The sequence below is a fragment of the Lethenteron reissneri genome, chromosome 50, assembly GCF_015708825.2.
Source record: "Lethenteron reissneri isolate LAM-NWPU_2019-01 chromosome 50, ASM1570882v1, whole genome shotgun sequence".
Taxonomy (NCBI): domain Eukaryota; kingdom Metazoa; phylum Chordata; class Hyperoartia; order Petromyzontiformes; family Petromyzontidae; genus Lethenteron; species Lethenteron reissneri.
The window spans coordinates 1,999,115-2,021,826 of NC_083828.1; the positions used below are offsets into that span (position 1 = coordinate 1,999,115).

The following is a 22,712-nucleotide window of genomic DNA, read 5'->3' on the forward strand; positions in this document are numbered from 1 at the left end:
CCGCTCATCTTGAGCCGTGCCCTGTGCGTCTCTCTTGGAGGACTTCCGTCCCGGAACCCCTTTGTCCTTTCCCGCTCACCAGGAAAGCCTCGCCGACTACTCAGGACTCTTCTCCAGGAGGGTCTTGCCAAGTTTTCGTAGTCGGATGCCACGTTGCTGCTGCTGCTGCATGTGATCCAGACCGAGTGATTTACAGAGAGTTGTACCAGCAATGGGATGTTTTGGTCAATAGCAGTTAAGTGTTTGCGGTTTTTTTTAGCAATGGGAGGAAATCGGAGAACGCGGAGGAGATCCAGACAAATCAGGATCGGGGGCGGGGCAGTGTGGTGATGATGGTGTTGGTGATATTACTGAATGTGGTGCCTACACGGTTGTGGTGAGTGATGCCGATTGTGACCATGGTGATGGCAGTGATTGTGACAGTAGTGGCGATGATGCTATTGTGATCACGAGGCGTGTACTCGCGTGTAGGCGCCCCGCCCCCCTCTCCCAGCCCCGCCCCTCCCCCAGCCCGCCCCCTACACACCACCTCGTTTGGCACTGGCGCCATTCTCATGTTAATAGGTCAAACTCAACACGTTCGACCATCACAGCCCTGCTGTGTGGCCTTAAAAAGGAAAACAATATACTGTATATATAAAATGGGCAACGTTTCGGGCAACGGCCCTTCTTCATCGGACATAAACAATCGTACATTAACATTCTACCGATGTGCGGGGGCGGAGAAAGGGAGGAGGGGAGGGGGAGTAGGGGGGAGGAGAGAGGGGAGGGGGAGTAGGGGGGAGGGGTAGGAGAGGAGGGAGGAGAGGGGAGGGGTGCGCACTGGGGAGGGGCTTCTCTCTTCGTCGAACACGTGTGCTATCAGGGGTCTCACCTCGACCCACCTCGCCCCCACTCTTCACAAGACCCCCACCTCAGTATCCCCTTCACCACGCAGTGCCTCCAACCCCCACACCCCCCCTATTCCAGTGCCCCCCCCCCCACAAGCCCCTACAGTCGTGGACACGAGTCACGTGGCGGGCTTGAGACCCCAACCCCACCCCAGCGACAACAGGCAGTGTTTGTGAGCGCCGATTCGTTTGCGTCGAAGCCGACCTAGCGGGAGGGTCCCCGGCGGCACCACGACTCACGCCGGTCACGGGGGCGGTGGGAGCTGTCGCTCGCGCGGCGATAGCGAATTTTATTGTCTGCAGTGACCAACCACGGATACATCAGCATCAGCAGAGCAGTCGCCTTCCTCTCACACCATCGCAATCAGAACGAGCAGGGGTCACGTGACGCCGCGACGTGGGCACGAAAACAAAGAGGGGGTGGGGGGGGGGGGTTGAGGAGCGGGGCTGATAGCCCCCCGCTCCATCCCCCTCTCCTTGACCAACTCCCCCCCCAACACCACCCTCAAAATAACATACACCGGACGCAACTCATAGTGCAAATCGCTGACGCAGCAGCATCAGCATCATCATCATGCAAAGTCAGACACAAATAAATAAATAAATAGCGCTAATTATCAATTAAAAAGAGCCACGTGGCCTCGAAAAAGTGACACTGAAATGTGGGGCGGACCGAACAGTGGGGGAGGGGGGACGGCCCCCAAACCCCCCACCGCCCCCCTCAGACCCAAGCCCACCGCCCACCCCCCTCCCTCTGCCAGAACCCCCACCACCACCCAGAGGGCCCTGGTCCCACTTCACCGCCTGGTCATTGTAACCATCCCAGCCACTTTAAATCCACCAATGGATTAAAGGCGGCCCCATACCATAGTCGGCCATGTGGATTTTGTGAAGCGACGTACTTCACCACTCTGGGCAGTGCGAGTTGGCAAAGCACCGATTTCTGAGATCCCTCGCCACTGATGTGAGCCGTGGTGAACGCGAACTCAGCCCCGCCTGGCTCACACGGTGCAGTGCACCAACTGCTGCGCTACCGCTCCGCATGCCCCCGTGGAATCCTATCGATCGCCTGTGACCTGAGGAGCTCGTCAGGCTGAGCGGGGGTTCAGTCCGCTTGGCGCTTGAATGGTAGACGGCCTGGCAATACCAGAGGCGCTATAGGCGTGGGCCTGCAATGGATGGGGCTAGATGGCAGCTCCGCTGGCTGGAGTCAGCGGCGGTAAACCCTGTGCTCATATTTGTATGAAATCAACATTTTCACTGGGTGAATCATTGGCATTTGCTTCATAGGGCGTCATATGAGATGCCCGGAGTTTAGGGTGAACTTTGGGGGGGGGGGGGTCCCGAAAGGTGAGGGTCTGTGGGGGGGGAGGGGTCGTGGGGGAAGCGAGCAATGCCTCCATCACCAGACGGAGAGAGTTTTAAAATTTTAGAATCCAAAGCCTGGCGCGGAGCAGGCACGGAATGATGTCAACCGGGCACCAAGCCTCATCCTCAACATCACTATTATCATCATCATCATAATTACCACTGCCATCAACATTATGATCGTCACTCTCAACATCGCCATTATCAATACCATCGCGATCAGCTAAAATGTAACCAACACCACCATCGTGAATATAATCGTATTCCTTGCCATCGTTATCTGCAGCAGCAGCTTCAGAATTCATCATCATCACTATCACCACCATTATTTCCACCATCATCACAACCACCAGCAGGCTTATCAACATTACCATCACCAACATTCTCAATATCAACATCATGAGCAATTTCATCCCAACAGTCTTCATAACAACAGCAGCACCATCACCATCAGCACCACCACCATCCTCATCATCAGTATCATCAGCAGCCTCACCATAATCGTCAGTTTAAAATGTCTAGCGAGTGAGGGAGCACAAGACAGAGGCACTAGCACATCACCATCTACATCACCATATCACCAGTGACGGCAGCTCCCTCGCCCCACCGTCAAAACCACCAACTTCATCGCCATCCTCATCTTCAAGTTTCATCACTAATTACCATCATGAACAGGTGTATAATCATCTCCAGCTTCACCGCTATGTGAGCGCAATCATCATCATCATCATTACCATCGCCACCTACCACCATCATCAAGCGCTTCATCACCATCACTATCATCACCATCTATATAATCACCATCACCACCCATCAAGCGGAACACCCAATACCAGCATTATGCACCCCAATGCTAGCAGCAACACTGTGGTGGTGGTGGTGGTTGGTAGGAGTTCTGGTATTTATTGCGCGTGTGACATAGCTGTTGGCAGTTGTGGTGCTGGTGTTGAGTGCAGTGGTTGTGTTGATGCGAGGGACTGGTGGTGGCTGAGATGGTGGTTGTTGTGATATCAGTGCTTGTGGTATTTGGTCTTATTGGTGTTTGTATTGATCACGGCGTTTGTGCTGGTATTGGTAATGGTATTGATCGCGGCGGTTGTGTCTGGGTATTGGTAGCGGTGGTAGTAGTAGTTTAGGTGCCGCCCCTACTGCAAGTTACAAGTGGCGGTGTGGGACACGAGCTGGCAACACCAGTGTCGTGGTGGTGGTGCTGTTAGTATTAGGACGGTCGTTGTGGTGGTGGTGGTATTGATGGTGTTTGCGTCCCAAGCCCTACTGCACATTGCACGTGGTGGAGGGAGACGCGAGCTGGCAGCAGACGCACGCGGGGCTCATGGGTTTGGGGGGGATGAGGTCCAAGTCCTCGTCGTCTGGGACCTCGTCCAGACGGTACCCGTCCTTCAGCAGCTGCCGGTTCAGGTCCTGGTTGATTTGCTACAAAAACAGATGGGTCCCATATTCTTAGGTTTTTTCGGTAAAGTCACGTAGGTAAAAAATTAAAATTGATAAAAGTAAAATAAAATAAAAATCACCACGTTTTGGAGGCAACACAAGCTTCCGTCTTCAGGTGGAACCGTCACAGCACGCTTGCTGCTGAAGACGGAAGCTTGTGTTGCCTCCGAAACGTCGTGATTTTTATTTTATTTTTATTTTATTTTACTTTTATTAATTTAAATTTTTTACCTACGTGACTTTACCGAAAAAACCTAAGAATATGAATCCTTGCAGTCACGAAAGCTTCAAATCTAGAACAGATGGGTCCCCTCATCCGTCGCCGTAATCGTCACCATCACCACCATTATCATCATCATAATATTAATAATCATTATCACCATCATTATCACCAGCATCATGAACATTGTTTATCATCACCGTCATAATCACCAGCATCATTAACATTAACATTTTTGTCATCTTTAGCATTGATGGTGACGAGGGAACGGATTTCTAGCGCAATGCAATGTGGCACACAGGGATCGTGAGGGCGCCATGGGTCAGGGGTTACGGGGGCTCCGGGGGGAGGGGTCTCACCTCTGCAGAAGAATATCCCGACGAGGAGTAGCGCGAAAGCGTCATCTCATCCTCGCTGTGAACACAGAACAACACCTCGTCACGAGCCACCACCTCACCACACGCAACACCTACTCAGCACCTCCTCACTACTACCAACATGTACGAACCACACACAGTACCTCTTTAATACCTGCTTGCTACACAGAGCACCTCTTACTACTTTATTGAACACCATCTCCTCACAGCACACCTTGTCACACCTCGTCACAAACACCTACTCCGTGCCCCGTGTGTATGATCTGTAAGTTTGAGTGTGTGAGCTTGTGTCTGTATGTGTTCTCTGAGCTGTGGTGTGCTTGCTTGAGTCTGTGTGAGGTGTGCAATATGCGTGTGTAATCTGTGAGTCTGAGTGAGTGTGAGCTTGAGTGTGTGTGTGCACTGGAAGTATGCATGAGCCTGTGTCTGTATGAGCTGTGAACTGTATGTGTGAGCTTTGAGCTTGTGCGTATCTGTGGGCTGAGACTGAGAGTGTTTGTAAGTGTGTGAGCTGTTCGTGCGTGTGGGCTGTACGTGTGTGTGTGGCTGTACGTGTGTGCGAGCTGTTCGTGTGTGCAGGCTGTTCGTGTGTGTGGGCTGTACGTGTGTGTGTGGCTGTACGTGTGTGTGTGGGCTGTACATGTGTGTGTGGCTGTACATGTGTGTGAGCTGTTCGTGTGTGTGGGCTGTACGTGTGTGTGTGGCTGTACGTGTGTGTGAGCTGTTCGTGTGTGTGGGCTGTACGTGTGTGTGTGGGCTGTACGTGTGTGTGTGGCTATACGTGTGTGCGAGCTGTTCGTGTGTGCAGGCTGTTCGTGTGTGTGCAGGCTGTACGTGTGTGTGTGGCTGTACGTGTGTGTGTGGGCTGTACGTGTGTGTGTGGCTGTACGTGTGTGTGAGCTGTTCGTGTGTGTGGGCTGTACGTGTGTGTGTGGCTGTACGTGTGTGTGAGCTGTTCGTGTGTGTGGGCTGTACGTGTGTGTGTGGCTGTACGTGTGCGTGAGCTGAGTCTGTGTGTGAGCTTGACTGCGTGTGTTAGCTGCGATCCTGAAGCGCGTCCGTGTGTACGAGCTGTAAGTGGGTGTGCGCAAGCTGTACTTGCGTGCATGCAGGCTGTATGTGTGTGCGCGTGCGAGCAGTACGTGTGTGCACGTGTGAGTGCGAGCCGTACGTGTGTGTTTGCGCGAGCTGTACATGCGCGCGCGTGCGAGCTGGAAGCAAAAGATCGGCACCTGTCGGAGTCGATGGCCACCAGGGGTTTCTCGTCGGGCCTCTGCTCCAGCGAGGCGTAGCCCTTGCTGGGCGCACCGAGCCGCGTGCGCGCCCCCTTCTTGGGCTGCTGGCTCACGGGGCTGCCCTCTCCCCGACGCGCCCCCTCACGCTCCCGATCGCGCTGTTTGTCTGCTGCTACGGAAGGGGTGTGGGGTGTGGGGTGAGGGGTGAGGGGGCCCAGTGACCTGGTCACCTGTGTGGCATGGTAACCCTCCACCGTGACCTCTTCACTTTCGCGATGTAATCATGACGACGAGGGGGCGTGGTGGGGGGGCAGTGTGCCGGTGACCAGCTGTGATTTGTTACCGTGATCGTCAGCAACACCACCACCGTTGTCATGATTACCACCACCGTCATTATCCAGCATCATCTGTTTGTCAGTGACACTGGGTGGGTGGAGAGATGGCAGCCGTGAGCCGGCGACCTCGTGACCCGGTGAACCACTGCGGGCTGCCCTCACTCACCGGTGCCCAGGGTCGCCGGGGACGAGGTCGTGGTCGCCCCGTCCGCCACATCCCTGCCGCTGTCCGTGCTGCTCGCATCGCTCGAGTCCTGGAGAACACGGGGAGAGGGGGGGGGGGGCGTACGGTGATAGGAGAGGACGGGTGAGACACGGGGAGACAGAGAGGGGACAGGGGGAGACAGAGAGTATCGTGGACACGGGGACACGAACACACATGGGGTTCGGGGAGGCCGAAGAGCGTCTCGTGCTGAGAGCAACCCCGCCCCAAATCGCTGCAGGGCTGCCGGGGGCCGCAGTTCAGGAAAGCCGTATAAAGCCTGCACTAGGCCCCCCGTTGAAGCTCCGCTCACGCAGCGGCGAGGCCCCGCGTCCCCCTGACGCCTCCGGCCTCGCGCTTCCCCTAGGGGGGGGGCGTTCGCATGCCGGGACCCCACGTCCCCCAGCTCGCCCCCGGGGCCCCCGAACCTCACCGATTCCGAGGTCTCCACCGCAAGTCCCGGCTCCTCCAGCCGCGCCGCCTCCTCCATCGCCATCGGTGAGCTCGGCCTCACGTGACCGCGCGGTGACGTCACGGAGAGAGAGAGTTCTCGTGATGACGTCACGCCCCGGCGGGAGATTCAAACTCCCCACCCCCCTCACCCACGTTGACTCACAGATAAAAGTCTGTCGGTAACACGTGATAATAATAATATAACGTTTATTTAAAATAAATTATCTCTATGACAAGGGGGTACAGTAAAAATACAACAAGAGATTTAAATAAACAACTCATATGTACAACGAAAGAATAAGGGCACACGGCTGTTTTTATTGTCACTCCACTGCTGGATGAGAGGCCTCCAAACTCCCCACTCACGTGCGGTGTCATGGCGGTTATTTGACCATACTACACCGTGCCGGCTTGTTGGTGAAGGCGCAGGGAGCAAAGACGTTGGAGCATAGCGCAGTACTGTACAACATTGGCGGTTGCCCAAAGCGTGGGCCCGTATAGTTAACGTGAAATCAATCACGTCTGTTGGCAACTTAAGCATGAACAAACCTCATAGCTATCGTGTAGGGTACACAGTTACGTAGTTAAGCCCTCGCTCAACACGTGGTTGCACAACGCGTGTTCGCTACAACGCAGTTCTTCCATTTGGGAACACTTTTCGCACAACGTGGAAAGCGCCCGTTATAACGCGAAACGCGCCGGTTATAACGCAGAACGCGCCGGTTATAACGCAGAACGCGCCGGTTATAAGGCAGAACGCGACCATTATAACGCGGAACGTGTCCGTTATAACGGGGTTTCTGAGCGGTCGATTACGAACTACTTTCTAGAGCTGCACGGCTGAGCAATCACGTGGTGGCGTGCCCTGAGTTATTTGGCCCGCCACCTCACTGTGTGTAGCACATCGTATCTCGCCACAAACATTATCGCTACATTACTTATCGGGAAAGGTTTTCGCTAAACGCGTTTTTCGCTTAACGTGGCACTTTTCAGAAACGCATCTATCGCGTTCAACGAGGACTCACTGTACTCCACAACAACTGATCAGTGCTCTGATAAAAAAAAAAGATTGTAAAAAGAGGCCCCGTGGAGCCACCTGGAAACCCACAACAAAACAATGCTGCTGAACTACACTATTGTTACACGTACAGGATCAAAGGCAATGCCACTACACGTGTGGGAGTTGCTATTGCTCACCATCGTAATCGGCCAATCCACTGCTCGATTAAAGTCCTTCTCCCCCACCCCGCCCTCTCCCAAGCTACGAATCCACTGGCTTACGAACAGGACTGCGGTCGGATTTGTTTGAAGTGACGTCGACGTTGATTTACACACAACACTTTGACGACGTTGCTACAGCTACTGATGAGGCAATTGCGAACGAATTTCACGGAGACATCGACCACAGAGCTATGGCGAACGAGTGATGACGACAACGGTGGTGGCACGTGGTGTTGCGGTGAGCGCACAAAGACGCCGGGATGGTCACGTGCAGCACGGATGCGATGCAGCTCCACGTCGTCTACGATTGGTGACATTACGAGGAAAGAACCCGCTGGTGCTCCGCAACGGAAATAAATGCAACAGCTGTGATGTGTATACTCTTCTCACAATCATCCTGTACACGGAGCACTGCGAGTAATCTGCGTTGTTTAATCTCATAAAATAATGCCAAGATAATATGCATTGTGAGGTTTATTTTTTCTCGGATTTTAAGAATATTCTGGCGAAATATTAACATGAATAATTAAATTGAAAAGTTAGACCATTTTAAAAGAAAACCGTGTGCTTAGTCTTCTGTATTTGTTATTCCCATCTCGTCGGTGTTGTGGAGGGGGGGGGCAGAATAGATGTAGAGAAGAGATAGAGCTGTAGCGAGATGAGGGGAGATCCAGGCGAGACAGGGATGGAGTGAAATGAGAGGAAGGATGCAGACATGATACAGAGGAGAGATTAATTCGCTGTTTATGTTGATTATCTTGATGTGTTAATATTATGGGGACCTCATTTGCCAGTAAAAATATGATAATTGGTTCTTTACCCTTCTATCTGGCAACAAAACTGACACCTTTTTGCAAGGAGTCGTGTTTGCATAGACCGCAATACCTGCAGTCATAAATACAAACAAAAGACATAACTCTGATAATGTGCACTGTCCTTGAAGTTGATTGGTCCACACCCGAGACAGCTTTCCTGAGAGCTGTCTCGGGGACAGTGCACATTATCAGAGTTATGTCTTTTGTTTGTATTTATGACTGCAGGTATTGCGGTCTATGCAAACACGACTCCTTGCAAAAAGGTGTCAGTTTTGTTGCCAGATAGAAGGGTAAAGAACCAATTATCGTGTTAATATTAATTAGAATTTCATCTGATCATTGAAGCGCTTCTACATTTCATAAAACCAAATCCCCTTGAGCTAATTGGGGCCCTACACTCGTACTTGGTTTTAGCCTACCTAGTGCCACCGTTGTTAGGAAGCTCACATCATCCTCATGACGAAGTGACGAGGGGGGGCCCGGCTGGGGCTCCTGGGACCCCCCCTCGATCTGCGGGTCCCCCCGTACTCGAGCTCCGTTCGCTGCCTCGTCCTCCTCCTCCTCTTGTGGCCCCAACTCCGCGTTCCCGCGGCGAGGACCAGGAGGCAGAGAATCACAACGCCGAGGAAGGTGAGGCCCCCCAGCCCCGCGGACACCAGCAGCAAGGGGGTCAGCGGGGTCAGCGGGGTCCCGGCGGGCTCGCGCGCCTCCCCGCGCGTCCCCGTCGCGTTGAAGCTCTCGGAGTCTGCGGGATCGACGGCGTCCCAGGGGTCCGCTGGGTCCCAAAGGTCCGAGGAGTCGGAGGGGTCGGAGAGGGACGGCGGCGGGACCCCCCCGGGCCCCGACACGACGAGGGGCACCGCGCGGAGGTGGCGGCCCGCGGCGCTGGAGGCCACGCACGTGTACGAGCCGCGGTCCCGCGCGCGCGCCGACACGAGGAGCAGCGAGCCGTCCCGCAGCACGCGGAGCCGGGGCCCGCGCTCTCGATCATCGTCATCATCATCATCATCACCCTCCTGCTCACCCCCCTTCCCATCCCCCTGCTTCCCCCCCTCCTCATCACCACCACCTCCTCTCTGCTCCCTAGTGTCTCCCTGTTCTCCATTCGCTATTGGCTCTCTCGTCCCCTCTTCCCCATCCTCTTCCTCCTTCTTCTCATCCTCCTCCTCCTTATCCTCCTCCTCCTCCCCGCCATTCTCGCCCTGCTCTCCTGCCTCCCCCTTCTCCCCCTGCTCCCCCTGCCGTTCACCCCCCTCATCGTCCTCATCCCCCTCGTGCTCGTACCAGCGGCCCCGGGGGTCCCTCCACGCGAGGCTGGGGGGCGGGTCCCCTCTCGCGCTGCACGGGATGCGCACGGCGCCCCCCGCGCGCACCGCCACGGGCCCCGCGCGCAGCCTCACGCGCGGCGCCCTGCACCGCAGCGGGGCGCTCAGCAGCCGCGCGCCCCGCGCCTCGGGGGGCGCCGCGCAGGGGGGGCCCTCGCCGCCCCCCAGCAGCGCCTCGGGACTCGGCCGGGTGCGCAGCCAGAGGAGGCGGCAGTCGCACGCGATGGGGTTGCCGTCGAGGCGCAGGGCACGCAGGGCGAGCGGGGCGCCGGCGCGCTCGGGCAGGGAGTCCAGGGCGTTCTCCGAGAGGTCGAGGTCGCGGAGCGCAGGGAGGCCGCGCAGGGCGCCCGGCTCCACGCGCCGTAGCCCCGCGCCCGACAGCCGCAGCACGCGCAGGCGCGGGACCCCCCGCAGGCAGCGAGGTCCCAGCGCGCGCAGGGAGTTGCCCGACGCGTCCAGCTCGGACAGCGCGGGCAGCCGGGCGAGGGCGCCGCTCGGCAGGGCGCGCAGCCCCGCGCGGCGCAGCGACAGCGAGCGCAGGGCGCCCAGGCCCTCGAAGGCGCCCTGTGACACCCACAGCAGCGAGTTCTCGGACAAATCGAGGCTGCCCAGGGCGCCCAGACCCGAGAAGGCGCCGCGCGGCACGGCGCGCATGCGGTTGCCGCTCAGGTCCAGCCGCCGCAGGGCGCCGAGAGCCGCGAAGGCTCCGCTCAGGAGCACCGCGATGCGGTTACAGCGCAGCGACAGGGAGCGCAGGGCGCCCAGCCCCGCGAAGGAGCCCGGCTCCAGCGCGCCCAGCGCGTTCTCGCTCAGGTCTAGCTCCTCCAGGGCCGCCCAGGCCGCGAGGTCCCCGGCGCCCAGGCGCGCCACGTGGTTGCGCGACAGGTCCAGGGAGCGCGCCGACCCCGGCGCGGACCCGGGCACGGCGAGGAGGCGGCGGCGCGCGCACAGCACGGAGCCCCCCGAGGTCGGGGGGCAGTCGCAGCGCGGGGGGCACTGCAGGGCGAGCGAGGTGCCCGCCAGCAGCAGCAGTAGCAGCAGCAGGGAGGTGCGTAGCGACGCCTACAGCAGCAGGCAGCAGGGGGGGGGGGGGGGACGCAGGGTCACTTCCAGGGGTCGGCAACCTGCGCCTCTTTGGCTTCCCCCGTTTAACAACAACCCCAAAACAAAACTTTAACCTTAAACATCATTTAACGTCACGACAATTTATTAAATACGGCAGGGAATGTGTGGCTATGGAATGTATTGGTGACGACAAAATGTACAACAGTCAAACTGTACTGTTAAAGAATAACTAAATGCAGGATTTTTTTTAAATAGACGCACTTTATTCCATCACTATTTTGTTTATTTAAGTCATAATGTGTTGTTGTTGTTGTTGTCATCTTGCTGTTTACCCGCTGCTGTGTTTGTGTACAAGTAGCTCTGCCTGTGATGCGGTTCTCGAACTATTTGGGTCAAAGTCAAAAACCAAAAGAAATATCTCTCCTGCGTCTTCTTCCTCTTCTCCTTTGGCTGCGTCCAAATGACGTGTGTGGGTTGAACTTCTTTCGCACCGTACGTAGCCAACCGCGCTAATCGGAGGTGCGGGGGAAGGACAACAAACTAACACACTAAAATAAAAAAGCAGTGCGGGTTGCAAGTCCATATTTATAATCCTGTTTGATTAATTATGGGATTAAGGGGCCGTCCATAAATGACGTCACGCGATTTCCCCCCCCCCCCAAAAAAAATGCTTCAAATCGCTTTAAACTATAGTCATTGTAGTGCGTATTTAACGTGGCGCTGCACTCTGATGTTGTAGGAAAAAACATTTATTAAAAAGTATATTTAATTAAGTAGAACGTGTTGTCTAAATTTATTTAAAGTTGCGCATTTTGATGTGATGTCACATTTCTCAAACCCCTCCCCCCCCCCTCGTCACACGTCACAAATGTCTGACCCCCCCCCTAGGTGCGTGACGTCATTTATGGACGGCCCCTAATACAGAATACGATCATAGAGGAATGTGTATGAAGAGTCGTGCCCTATACTCCAGTGGTAGTGCCTTATGCCATAATCCCTTCTCCAAGTCAGCCTAGCAGGGTTCCGGAAAATATCGAGTCAGAAATGAATGCCTAAGCAAGTGAGGGATTGGGATGAGGAAGTGGGGTGATGGTGAAGGGGTGAGGGAGTGGGGAGTGGGGTGATGGTGAAGGGGTGAGGGAGTGGGGTGATGGTGAAGGGGTGAGGGGAGTGGGGTGATGGTGAAGGGGTGAGGGGAGTGGGGTGATGGTGAAGGGGTGAGGGAGTGGGGTGATGGTGAAGGGGTGAGTGGAGTGGGGTGATGGTGGATGGGTGAGAAATTGAGATGTGGGCCTATTCATCTATTTTAATCTATAGATTTCTACGTATTATTTAATTTTCTCTGTGAATCTACAGGTCTTTCTGCGAGTCTACGGGTATCTTTGTGAGTATATAGGTCTCTCTGAGTATATGGGGTTTTCTGTGAGGATATGGGTCTCTCTGTGAGTCTATGGGTCTCGTTGTGAGTCTATGGGTCTATCTGTGACTCTACAGGTCTCTCTGTGAGTATATGGGTCTCTCTGTGAGTATATGGGTCTCTCTGTGAGTATATGGGTCTCGTTGTGAGTCTATGGGTCTCTTTGTGAGTCTATAGGTCTCTCTGTGAGTGTATAGGTCTCTCTGTGAGTATATGGGTCTCTCTGTGAGTATATGGGTCTCTCTGTGAGTCTGTGTTGAGCAGGTGTTTCTCACCTGCATCCAGCAGCAGCAGATCTGGGCCTTTGGAGCCTTGAGGGGGAGGGGGAGAGACGCCATCACTCCCCGCCTCCAGCTCTGGGAATCCGGGGGGGGGGAGGAGGTGGGGGGGAGGAGGAGGAGGTGGGAGGGAGGAGGAGGAGGAGGGGGGGGGGAGGAGGTGGGGGGGAGGAGGAGGTGGGGGGGAGGAGGAGGTGGGGGGGGAGGAGGAGGAGGTGGGGGTGAGGAGGGTAAGAGGGAGAAGGTGTAGGAATGGAGGAGGTAGTGGAGGGAAGAGGAATTGATGGAGAGTGAGAGAAGAGAGGAAGAGAGGGGGAGCAGGAGATGGGGGGGCGAGGAGGAGGAAGATGCGCGCCCCCTGCGCGCGCCGCGATGCCGGCAGTGACCTTGGTGGTGAAGGGGAGGGAAGCTTCGTCTGGGAGGTGAGGGGGAGGGGCCGTGAGGGGAGGGGGGGGTAACGAGAGAGGTAACGGGAGAGAGATCACTGTAACGTCAGGGGTAACGTCAGGGGTAACGGCTGTCGTGGAGGCGGGAGGAGACGCCGGCTCTGACAGCGGCGACTGCCGTCTCCTGCAAATCTCCCTCCTCGCGTCTCTCCCTCGCGTCTCTCCCGTCTCCCGCTGCGTTCTAACCCGAGTGAGTGGGGGGCGGGGGGGGGGCTGAGTAGGATGCCCTGGGAGGAGCAGAGACGTTCACGCGTGCTCACCCACGCGCAGGTGAGCACGCGCAGGTGTCTGTGTGTGTGTGTCTGTGTGTCTGTGTGTGTGTGTCTGTGTGTCTGTGTGTGTGTCTGTGTGTGTGTGTGTCTGTGGGTGTCTGTGCGTGTGTCTGTGCGTGTCTGCGTTTCTGTGTGTGTCTGCGTGTGTCTGCGTGTGTCTGTGTGTGCGCGCTAACAGAGGCAAAGATCCCCCGTGTAGCCTTAACAGACTGTAGGGGCAAGTGCTGTTAGGGAGCACCGATGACGGCCACCGCGGCACACGAGGGGGTGGGTGGCCAGCACCACGCCCGGCCGCCTTTGTCTCCCCAGTGACGATGTTTACACACCGCACCAGGTACTCATTTGAGGCTGAGTCGACCTAGGGAAGGCCCAGGACCGGTTCAGATAATCGTCATTGGTGTTGGCCGTGAGCGGGAATCGAACTAGTGTCGCTGGGTTTGTAGCGCAGGGCGCTCACCACTACACTACACACACAGACACGGGTAGACACACACGGGTACACACACACACACGGGTACACACACAGACACACAGGTACACACACACACACAGGTACACACGCACATGGGTACACACACATGGGTACACACACATGGGTACACACACACAGACACGGGTAGACACACACATGGGTACACACACACACATGGGTACACACACACACACGGGTACACAAACGGGTACACACACACACACGGGTACACACACACGGGTACATACACACACGGGTACAAACACACACGGGTACACAAACGGGCACACACACACACGGGTACACACACACGGGTACACACACACACACAAGTACACACACATGGGTATACACACATGGGTATACACACACACACAGGTACACACACACAGACACGGGTACACACACACACGTGTACACACACACGCGCACCTACGCAAGGTGGCAGTTGCCAGGCAAAGCGGTGACCCTCGGGACCCCGGTGCGAGAAGTGCGTGGGGGGGGGGGTAACGGGGGGTGGGCGGAGGGGGGCTGTTAACAGGGTAACGAGGTGAGGGGTACTGGGGCGCAGAGGTAACGGGGTGAGGAGGTAACGGGGTGAAGGAGGTAACGGGGTGAGGAGGCCTAAGAGGCTTTCTCCTCATCATCATCCCATCTCCTCCTCCCCTCACCTCCTCCTCCCCTCACCTCCTCTCTCCCCTCACCTCCTCCTCCCCTCACCTCCTCTCTCTCCTCACCTCCTCCTCCCCTCACCTCCTCCACCCCTCACCTCCTCCTCCCCTCACCTCCTCTCTCCCCTCACCTCCTCCTCCCCTCACCTCCTCCTCCCCTCACCCTCCTCTCTCCCCTCACCTCCTCCTCCCCTCACCTCCTCCTCCCCTCACCTCCTCCTCCCCTCACCTCCTCCTCCCCTCACCTCCTCTCTCCCTTCACTCCTCCTCTCCTCACCTCCTCTCTCTCTCCCCCCGTGTCTCTCGACCGATCCTAAAGACCGTGATCGGCACTAGCATCGTCATCAGTAGCAGCACCACGACCATCATCATCATCAGCAGATTTATAATCATAACATCACCACCAACGTCACCATCAGCAGCATTATAGCCATAACATCATCATCTGCACCATCATCATGATCATCATCAGCAGCATTATAACGACGACATCATCATCAGCACCATGAACATCAGCAGAATTCTAACCATGACATCATCAGCATCATCAGCAGCATTATAACGACCACATCATCATCAGCACCATGAACATCAGCAGAATTCTAACCATGACATCATCAGCATCATCAGCAGCATTATAACCACGACATCATCATCAGCAGCAGCATACGCACCGTCTACGTTCGGTAGTAGGCGGTCGTTAAAGAAACTGAGTTGCATGACTGTACAATAAACTGTCTGTTATTTATAACTTCACTTACAATTGACATCGTATAATCCCGTGTCTGTTTACATGTTGAAACAATAGTCACCAGAGACCTGCATTTTCCATTGACTTACACTGCCCATATATTAACATTGCACATAAACTAGCATTTTTCATAGACTAACACTGTCCATAGACTAACACTGCCCATAGACTAACACTGCCCATAGACTGACATTGCCCAGAATAACATTGCCCAGACTAATATTGCCCATAGGCTAACATTGCCCAGACTAACATTGCCCATAGACTAACACTGCCCATAGACTAACACTGCCCATAGGCTAACATTGCCCATAGACTGACACTGCCTATGGACTAACATTTCCCAGACTAACATTGCCCATTTGACTAGTCCATAACCGTCTGTCTACACATTCGTACAATCGTCGCACTCGACAAATGGTGAATGTTTCTGTAACTTCATTTTGTAATTGTGCCGAGATCGGGTTAACATTCATCTATGGGAGCCGTCTCACGCTCCACGCAATTCGTTCTGTAACGTTGATTTACCTTTGTGCAGCATTCCCCACATCTTGAGTTCACAACGGGTTAAAGAATAGACTGCTTGTAACTTGAACTCACCAACTCAACTTCAGTTTTCAGTTTCATTTATTTGGTATAGCCCTGTGAGCCATTCGGCTCTTGAATCAACTCACCCACCCACTCAATTAACGGAGTCACTCTTGAAAATGAGACTCCTATCATGTCTCCACTTGAGTTCACACCCTGGTTCAACAATAAACTATGATAATTGTTTTTGTGTTGGTCCACACCCGAGACAGCTTTCCTTAGAGCCTAGTCTCACATGGGTTGGACCAGATGAGACTAGGCTCTAAGGAAAGCTGTCTCGGGTGTGGACCAATCAACTTCAAGGACAGTGCATACATTATCAGAGTTATGTTTTTTGTTTGCATTATGACTGCAGGTATTGTGGTCTATGTAAACATGACTCCTTGTAAAAAAAGTGTCAGTTTTGTTGCCAGATAGAAGAGTAAAAAAAACAATTATCATATTTTTACTGGCAAATGAGGTTCCAATGGAACAATAAACTACTTGAGCCTCATCAGGCAGGGCTTACGCCTGGAATTGAATCGGGGGCGGGGGGTAGTCGTCAGCACGGACGTCTGCGGGGGGATTTCGCCGTTCAGATCTGTACATGACGAGAACCTCCTTCAAGAAAGCCCGCAGGGTTTCGAGCAAGACTCGAAGTCGCGCGACAAGACCACGCAGCCTTTGCACGTTGGATGCAAAACCCCATCAACAGCTCCTGATAGCAAGTGCGTTGTAGTTGGACCTCTTGTTTGAGGTCGCCATCAACCTGTGACCGAATGGCAGCGGCAGGAGCAGCAGCAGCGATGCAGGGATCGAGAACTGTGGACCGGTTTCACCATAATTAGCAGCAGCATCATCAGCAGCAGCATCATCAGCAGCAGCAGCAGCATCAGCATGAGCAGCGCAAAATCGTCACCAACGCCCAGTAAGGGGCCATCCATTGAGTAGGTCGGCAAAAATCTGTCAAAACTTGACCTTTTTCCCCCTCCCTGTACGCACGCGGACTTTTTACACCCCCCCCCCAACTGCGTACGTACGCCTGACGCCCCCCCCCCCCCCCCCCGAATCTTATATAACGACCGATATTTAATCCACGCAGAAACGATCAAGGATTAATAATGTTAACGTGTTTAAGAAAACAGATAGTCCACCGCCGGACTATCTAACTCATTTGAAGGCTAATGTAGACAAATTATTATCGAGGCTTCACACCCCCCCCCCCCCAGTTTCCTATGCGTACATTGTCAGTAGACCCCCATACGCAAGCGAACGTATTTGGGTTAACCCCCCCCCCCCCTGCCCCCTCCATGCGTACGTACTAAATGGATGACCCCTAAACATGCAACGTTGGAGCAGCGTTGTCTAATGGTTCTAACGACAATGTCGCCGTTATTCGGCCGCATTCGCTCACAAATGACCTGACACGAGAGGCCCAATTGCAATGCAGTTCTTTAGGAGCTGTTGATGTGTTTTTCTTCATAGCGCACAAATGTCGCACGTTTTTGAGTCTTGTCTTGAAACCCATGGAATTGACGTTCCAGACGACGGTCGAGGGGAAATGAAAATATCACGCAATGACAGACGGGTGCCACGGTGGCTAGGAGATGTTAACTACCTCGCCTGGTATGAAGGAGGTGGAGGGTTCGATCCCGACCCTGACGCCTGCTGCTGTATATTTGGGTTTTCCCTCCACATTTAGAATCAACATTACGCGTTTAGATTATTTGACTGTTTTAAATGTCCGCGTGATAAACCACGCTTCGTTGAGCCGTCATTTGTGATAACCAGGTCGCTTCTGAAAAACAAGCTATATAGCTGAGTGGGCCTTACCTGGTAAAATAAAATAAAAATGTAGTTGAATTTCGGAAGAGGCATGGCATTGTATAGATCCACAAAAGGTTTAATTTCAGCTGGCGGTTCTGTCCGGGCTCTGCGAAAATGATCTATCAGAAGACCCGACACGATTATGTTCATTGTGAAAATCCAGGCCGGGCATTGTTAACCACGCCACAAAACATTCACCACACTCGCGCGTGCACAAAATACAACAAAAGACAAAGACCCCCGTGTAGCCTTAACAGACTGTTGGGGCAAGTGCTGTTAGCGAGCAGCAATGAAGGCCAGCACGGCACACGAGTGGGTGGGTGGCCAGCACCACGCCCGACCGCCTTTGTCTCCCCAGTGGCGATGTTCACACACCGCATCAGGTACTCATCGACGAAGCGGAGAGGCCCAGGACCGGTTCAGATAATCGTCGCCGGTGTTGGCCGTGAATGGGAATCGGATTCGTAGCGCGGCGCGCTCCCCATTCGGCAGGCAGGCAGCCGAGTGGTGCAGTCAAGGGCCGGAGCGACCCCTGGTGGCGAGCGGCGAGGGCGCTGTCCTGGCGAGGCTGTAGCGGGGCGTCAATGTGTGTGCAGCGTCAATGTGTGTGTACGTGTATGTTGAACCTCTTTCGCACCGTACGTGGAGGTGTGGGGGGAGGGGCAACAAAAACGAAACACACTAAAAGCTGTTCTCAAGATATGCATTTGCGAATCTAGATCATGATAACGATGTAAAAGCGCATATCTCCCTGTGGCTTCCTCACATCGAAAGGAAGAGCGTTCCAGACGGCCGCTGAAGCGCATCCGAAAGCGCCGCGCGGTGCGGTGACCGCCGCCGTTGTTCGCTGCTGCTGCGTGTTCGTCTCCGTCGTCGTGTTTACACTCAGCGCAGACACAGCAGCCCGTGTGGGACCCTGCCCCAGTTGAGTGAAGTCTCGGTTCTGTGACTTTCTGTTCAGTCGTGCTCAGTCGAGTAACACACTGCGTCTTACTTACCATTAACACGACTGTATGTACGTGCGTATGTATTTAACACGTAGGCTTTCGCGATCAATATTATTCATAATGTAGGTTTTTGGGTCAGATCGCGTTATGTATAAATGTGTCGTAACACTCCTTTGAAAAACGTGACACATTTTTTACTGTTTGGCCGTGTCGGGTGGTGGAAGGTTACGACACATTTATAAATAACGCGATCCCACCCAAAAACCTATATTATGTGCGTATGTATGTTGGACTTCTTTCGCACCGTACGTAATAAGCGATACTTACGAGTTTCGTGTCTGGATCCTGTCTGTACTCCTCGCCACCCCAACGATGACTCTGTTGTTGTTGTTATTGTTGTTGTTATTGTTGTTAGTGGCTGCTGCGGGGTCGTTTGCCACGGAAGCTAGCTGGGTAACTGGCTACACGGGATTTTCTGTGCAACAAATACCGATTGAGTTGCGTTGAAACGTCGGAAGAAACATTTCGGAAGATATTTAACAATAATAATAATAACAATAGACAGACAGCGACACCAAAGAGGTGTGATTTTGTAGCGCTGGTGCAAGTGGTGATGATGACGGTGCTGGTTGTGGTAGTGATGCTGATCATGGTGGTAGTGGTGATGATGGTGGTGGTGCTAGTGGTGATGATGGTGGTTGTGATGATGATGGTGGCAGTGGTGATGATTGGGGTGGCTGTGATCATGGTGGTAGTGGTAATGGTGGTAGTGGTGATGGTGGTGATGATGGCGGTGCTGGTGGCAGTGGTGATGATGGTGGCTGTGCTCATGTTGGTAGTGGTGATGGTGGTGGCTGTGCTCATGTTGGTAGTGGTGATGGTGGTAATGATGGCGGTGCTGGTGGTAGGGGGCACGGAGGGTGGGGGGCCCTGAAGGAGTGGAGACGCTCAGGTAGTGTGGAGTGCACGCTGGCTGGTGGGTGGGGAGGGGGGCAGAGCCCCCCACTGTCTGCATCACAAACCCCCACCCTTGGACTCAGCCTACCCCCCTCGCGTAAATAATTCACGGAGGCACCAATCGATAGATGAGTGGCAAGGGGCTGAGAGTGTGCGTGTGTGGTCGAAATGGGTGCGCGCACGTGCGCGTGCGTGCGCGCGCGAGTGCGGAGCGGTGGCGCAGCGATCAGCGCACTGCGCTACGAACCCAGTGACCCGAGTTCGATTCCCGCGCACGGCCACCAACACCAGTGATGACGACGATGATGATCTGAACCCGTCATGGGCACCCCCCTAGGTCGACTCAGCCTTAAATGAGTACGCGGTGCGCTGTGTAAAACACCAGTAGTGGGGAGACAAAGGGGGTCGGGCGGGGTGCTGGCCACCCAACCACCGACTTAAGTGCCGTTCCGACCTTCATAGGTGCTCGTTTAACAGGACTTGCCCCAACTGTCTGTTAACACTATACGGGGGATCTTTGTCTTTGTGCGCGAGTGCCGATCGGTGGCGATTCCCACTCACGGCCAACATGAGGAGCACGTGCTATCGCAACCTGACCTGGGCCTGTCCCATACCGAGACTCCAATGGAGCGGGGCAGGGCGATGCTGCTCTCGCCACCACCCCCTCGTGTGCCGTGCCGGCCTTCATAGGTGCTCGCTAACAGCACTTGCCCCAGCAGCCTGTGTAGGCTATACGGGGGATCTTTGTGTGCGCAGTAGTGTCGTGGTTAGCGCACTGCGCTACGAACCCGAGTTCGATTCACGCTCACGACCAACTCCATTGACGATTATCTGAACCGGTCCTCCCCTGGGTCGACTCAGCATCAAATGAAACTGGTGTGTAAACATCTTCATTCGAGAGACAAAGACGACCGGGCGTGGTGCCGGCCACCCACCCTCTCGTGTGTCGTACCGGCCTTCATAGGTGCTCGCTAACAGCACTTGCCCCAGCAGCCTTGTGTAGGTTATACGGGGGATCTTTGTCTGTGTGTGCATGAAGTAAATGGCTGTACCAGTGGAATTTTACTTTAGAACAAGGCTGATGGATTGTGCGGATGCGGTCAAGGGATGGCTTCCTATTGATCTATCACGTCTGGAAATATCTGCTCACTTTGAGAATGAGTTGGAGACACTATTGCTGACTCTGGACCGTGCTACCACCATAAGAGGTGGGGCCTCACCATCAGCCCCACGCACACACACACAGCCCCTTGCCTGGGTACGTTGTGTCATCGAACACTCCACCCACTCATCCCTCCACGAGTCATTGCGGAGGGAGTGGAGGAGTTCCAATACCTAGGCCAGGGTCTCGGCAACCTGCAGGTCCGGAGTTGAATGCGGCTCTTCGAGGACCGCGCCGTGATGTTGTTTATTGAGGATGCGTCGTCTCGTATTCGCCACACGGTGCACTGCGGCTCTTGAAATATCGAGGGTTGATTTTTTTGTTTGTTACCGAATTCGAAAAAAAAATGTTTTTTTGGTTGCCGACCCTTGACCTCGTCAGCGTGCTCGTTACCAGCTCCAGTTTGGCAGCAGAGGTCTCGCTCCGAATTACCGTAGCGACATATTTTAATCGGCTGCGTGACGCTGTGCTAATGCTTCCTTGTTTCTCGCTCCACACGAATCCTCAGGTTCTTCCCAAACCAAAGTTATGCCCTCCCTTCTCTATGCTTGCAAAACTTGGACCCATTTATAGGAACATCTGCTGCGGGTTGAAATATTCAGGCTGGCCCTGCCTACGATCCATACTGGGTTTAACCAAACTGGATTACAGTGTGAGGAGCTCACAGATCCTTAAAGGCTCTGGACGCAGCCCCATCAGTGATCTCCTCCAGCAGGCAAGGCTGCGTTGGCTGGCTCAGCCACCGCATGGCCAAGCAGCTTCTGTTCAGCCGGATGGCAGAGGGGGCTAAACGGGCGTGGCACGGGCTCGAGAAGCGATGGGCTGATGCGGTCCGTGAGGATGTGGAGCTTATTGGTTTTGCCGGTGACTGGTACCAGCGGTGTCAAGATCGACCTCTGGACAGGAGGCTCGTGAAGGACGCTGCTGTTGGAGGCAGTCGCCCTCCAGCAACAACGGATGGCGGAGGAGTGACGCTCACAACAACGAGCTGAGCGCCGTGCGGATAAAACGCAGTGAGTTGGCACATTGGGGAAACACAGTTATATATGTATGTGTGTTTAACTTCTTTCACTCCGTACGTAGCAAACCGTGCTAATTGGAGATGCGAGAGAAAGACAACAAACTGGACACAGTCATTCCAGTCAGCAGCGAGCCTTCCACACTTCACGTGGCTTCAAAGTGCACCTAGCCTGGTACAAGCCCATTGGAGACGTCATTTCGTGGCGACTGGTGGCTTTTGCGTGAGTGATTGTGGTGTGTGTGGGTGTTTGCGGTGGTGGCGGTGGTGGCCGTGGTATGACGGTGGTGAGTGGTGCGACTGGCGTGTGTGTTCGTGGTGAGTGGTAGTTGTGGTGTTGTGTGTGTGCACAAAACACACACAATACACACACAATACACACACACGCACATCCCAACACTCCCCACCCCGCCATACACACACCCCAGACACACACCCCAGACGCACACCCCAGACACACAAAGACAAGGTTCCCCCGTGAAGCCTTCACAGACTGTGGGGGCAATAAAGGCACGGCACATGATAGGGTGGGTGGCTAGCACCACGCCCGACCACCTTTGTATCCCGAGTGGCTACACCTACACATTGCAACAGGTACTCATTCGAGGCTGAGTTGACCTTGGGGAGGCCCAGAACCGGTTCAGATAAGATAATCATCACCGGTGTTGGTGGCCGTGAGCGAGAATCGAACTCAGGCCGCCGGGTTCGTAGCGCAACGTAGCGCTAACCACTGCACCACCGCTCCCCTCACACACAAAAGACAAAGATTCACCGTATAGCCTGGACAGACTGTTGGGGCAAGTGGTGTTAGCGAGCACCTCCCTTCACACGCACGCGCACACACACACGCACCCGTACAACCCAGTCTCATCTCTGCACCTGCTCCCTCTCTCTGATGCTGCAGATGGTTCCCTCCCCCCTCCATCCCCTACCACCCCCTCCCCCCTGTCTCTCACTCCCCCGTCATCA

At 54.6% G+C, this 22,712-nt stretch overlaps 2 protein-coding genes across 3 annotated transcripts; both read right to left on the bottom strand.

The window, feature by feature from the left end:
• Positions 1-1,643: 1,643 nt before the first annotated feature.
• LOC133355095 (protein FAM219A-like) lies at positions 1,644-6,694 on the bottom strand. 2 transcript variants are annotated; one of them, XM_061572392.1, is made up of 5 exons: positions 6,513-6,694; positions 6,044-6,131; positions 5,540-5,711; positions 4,290-4,344; positions 1,644-3,692 (listed from the first exon to the last, which is right to left on the bottom strand). In XM_061572392.1, the coding sequence occupies exons 1-5, from the start codon at positions 6,573-6,575 to the stop codon at positions 3,531-3,533; spliced, it is 540 nt and encodes a 179-aa protein (XP_061428376.1). In that variant the 5' UTR covers positions 6,576-6,694; the 3' UTR covers positions 1,644-3,530. The 2 variants fall into 2 exon arrangements, with proteins under 2 accessions (XP_061428376.1, XP_061428374.1); XM_061572390.1 differs by having other exon boundaries at positions 5,540-5,714.
• A 2,317-nt stretch (positions 6,695-9,011) lies between these two features.
• LOC133355012 (leucine-rich repeat and immunoglobulin-like domain-containing nogo receptor-interacting protein 3) lies at positions 9,012-12,730 on the bottom strand. Its single transcript, XM_061572268.1, has 3 exons — positions 12,651-12,730; positions 9,685-10,955; positions 9,012-9,453 (listed from the first exon to the last, which is right to left on the bottom strand). Exons 1-3 carry the CDS (start codon positions 12,711-12,713, stop codon positions 9,012-9,014), a joined length of 1,776 nt encoding a protein of 591 aa, XP_061428252.1. The 5' UTR covers positions 12,714-12,730.
• Between the last annotated feature and the right edge of the window lie 9,982 nt (positions 12,731-22,712).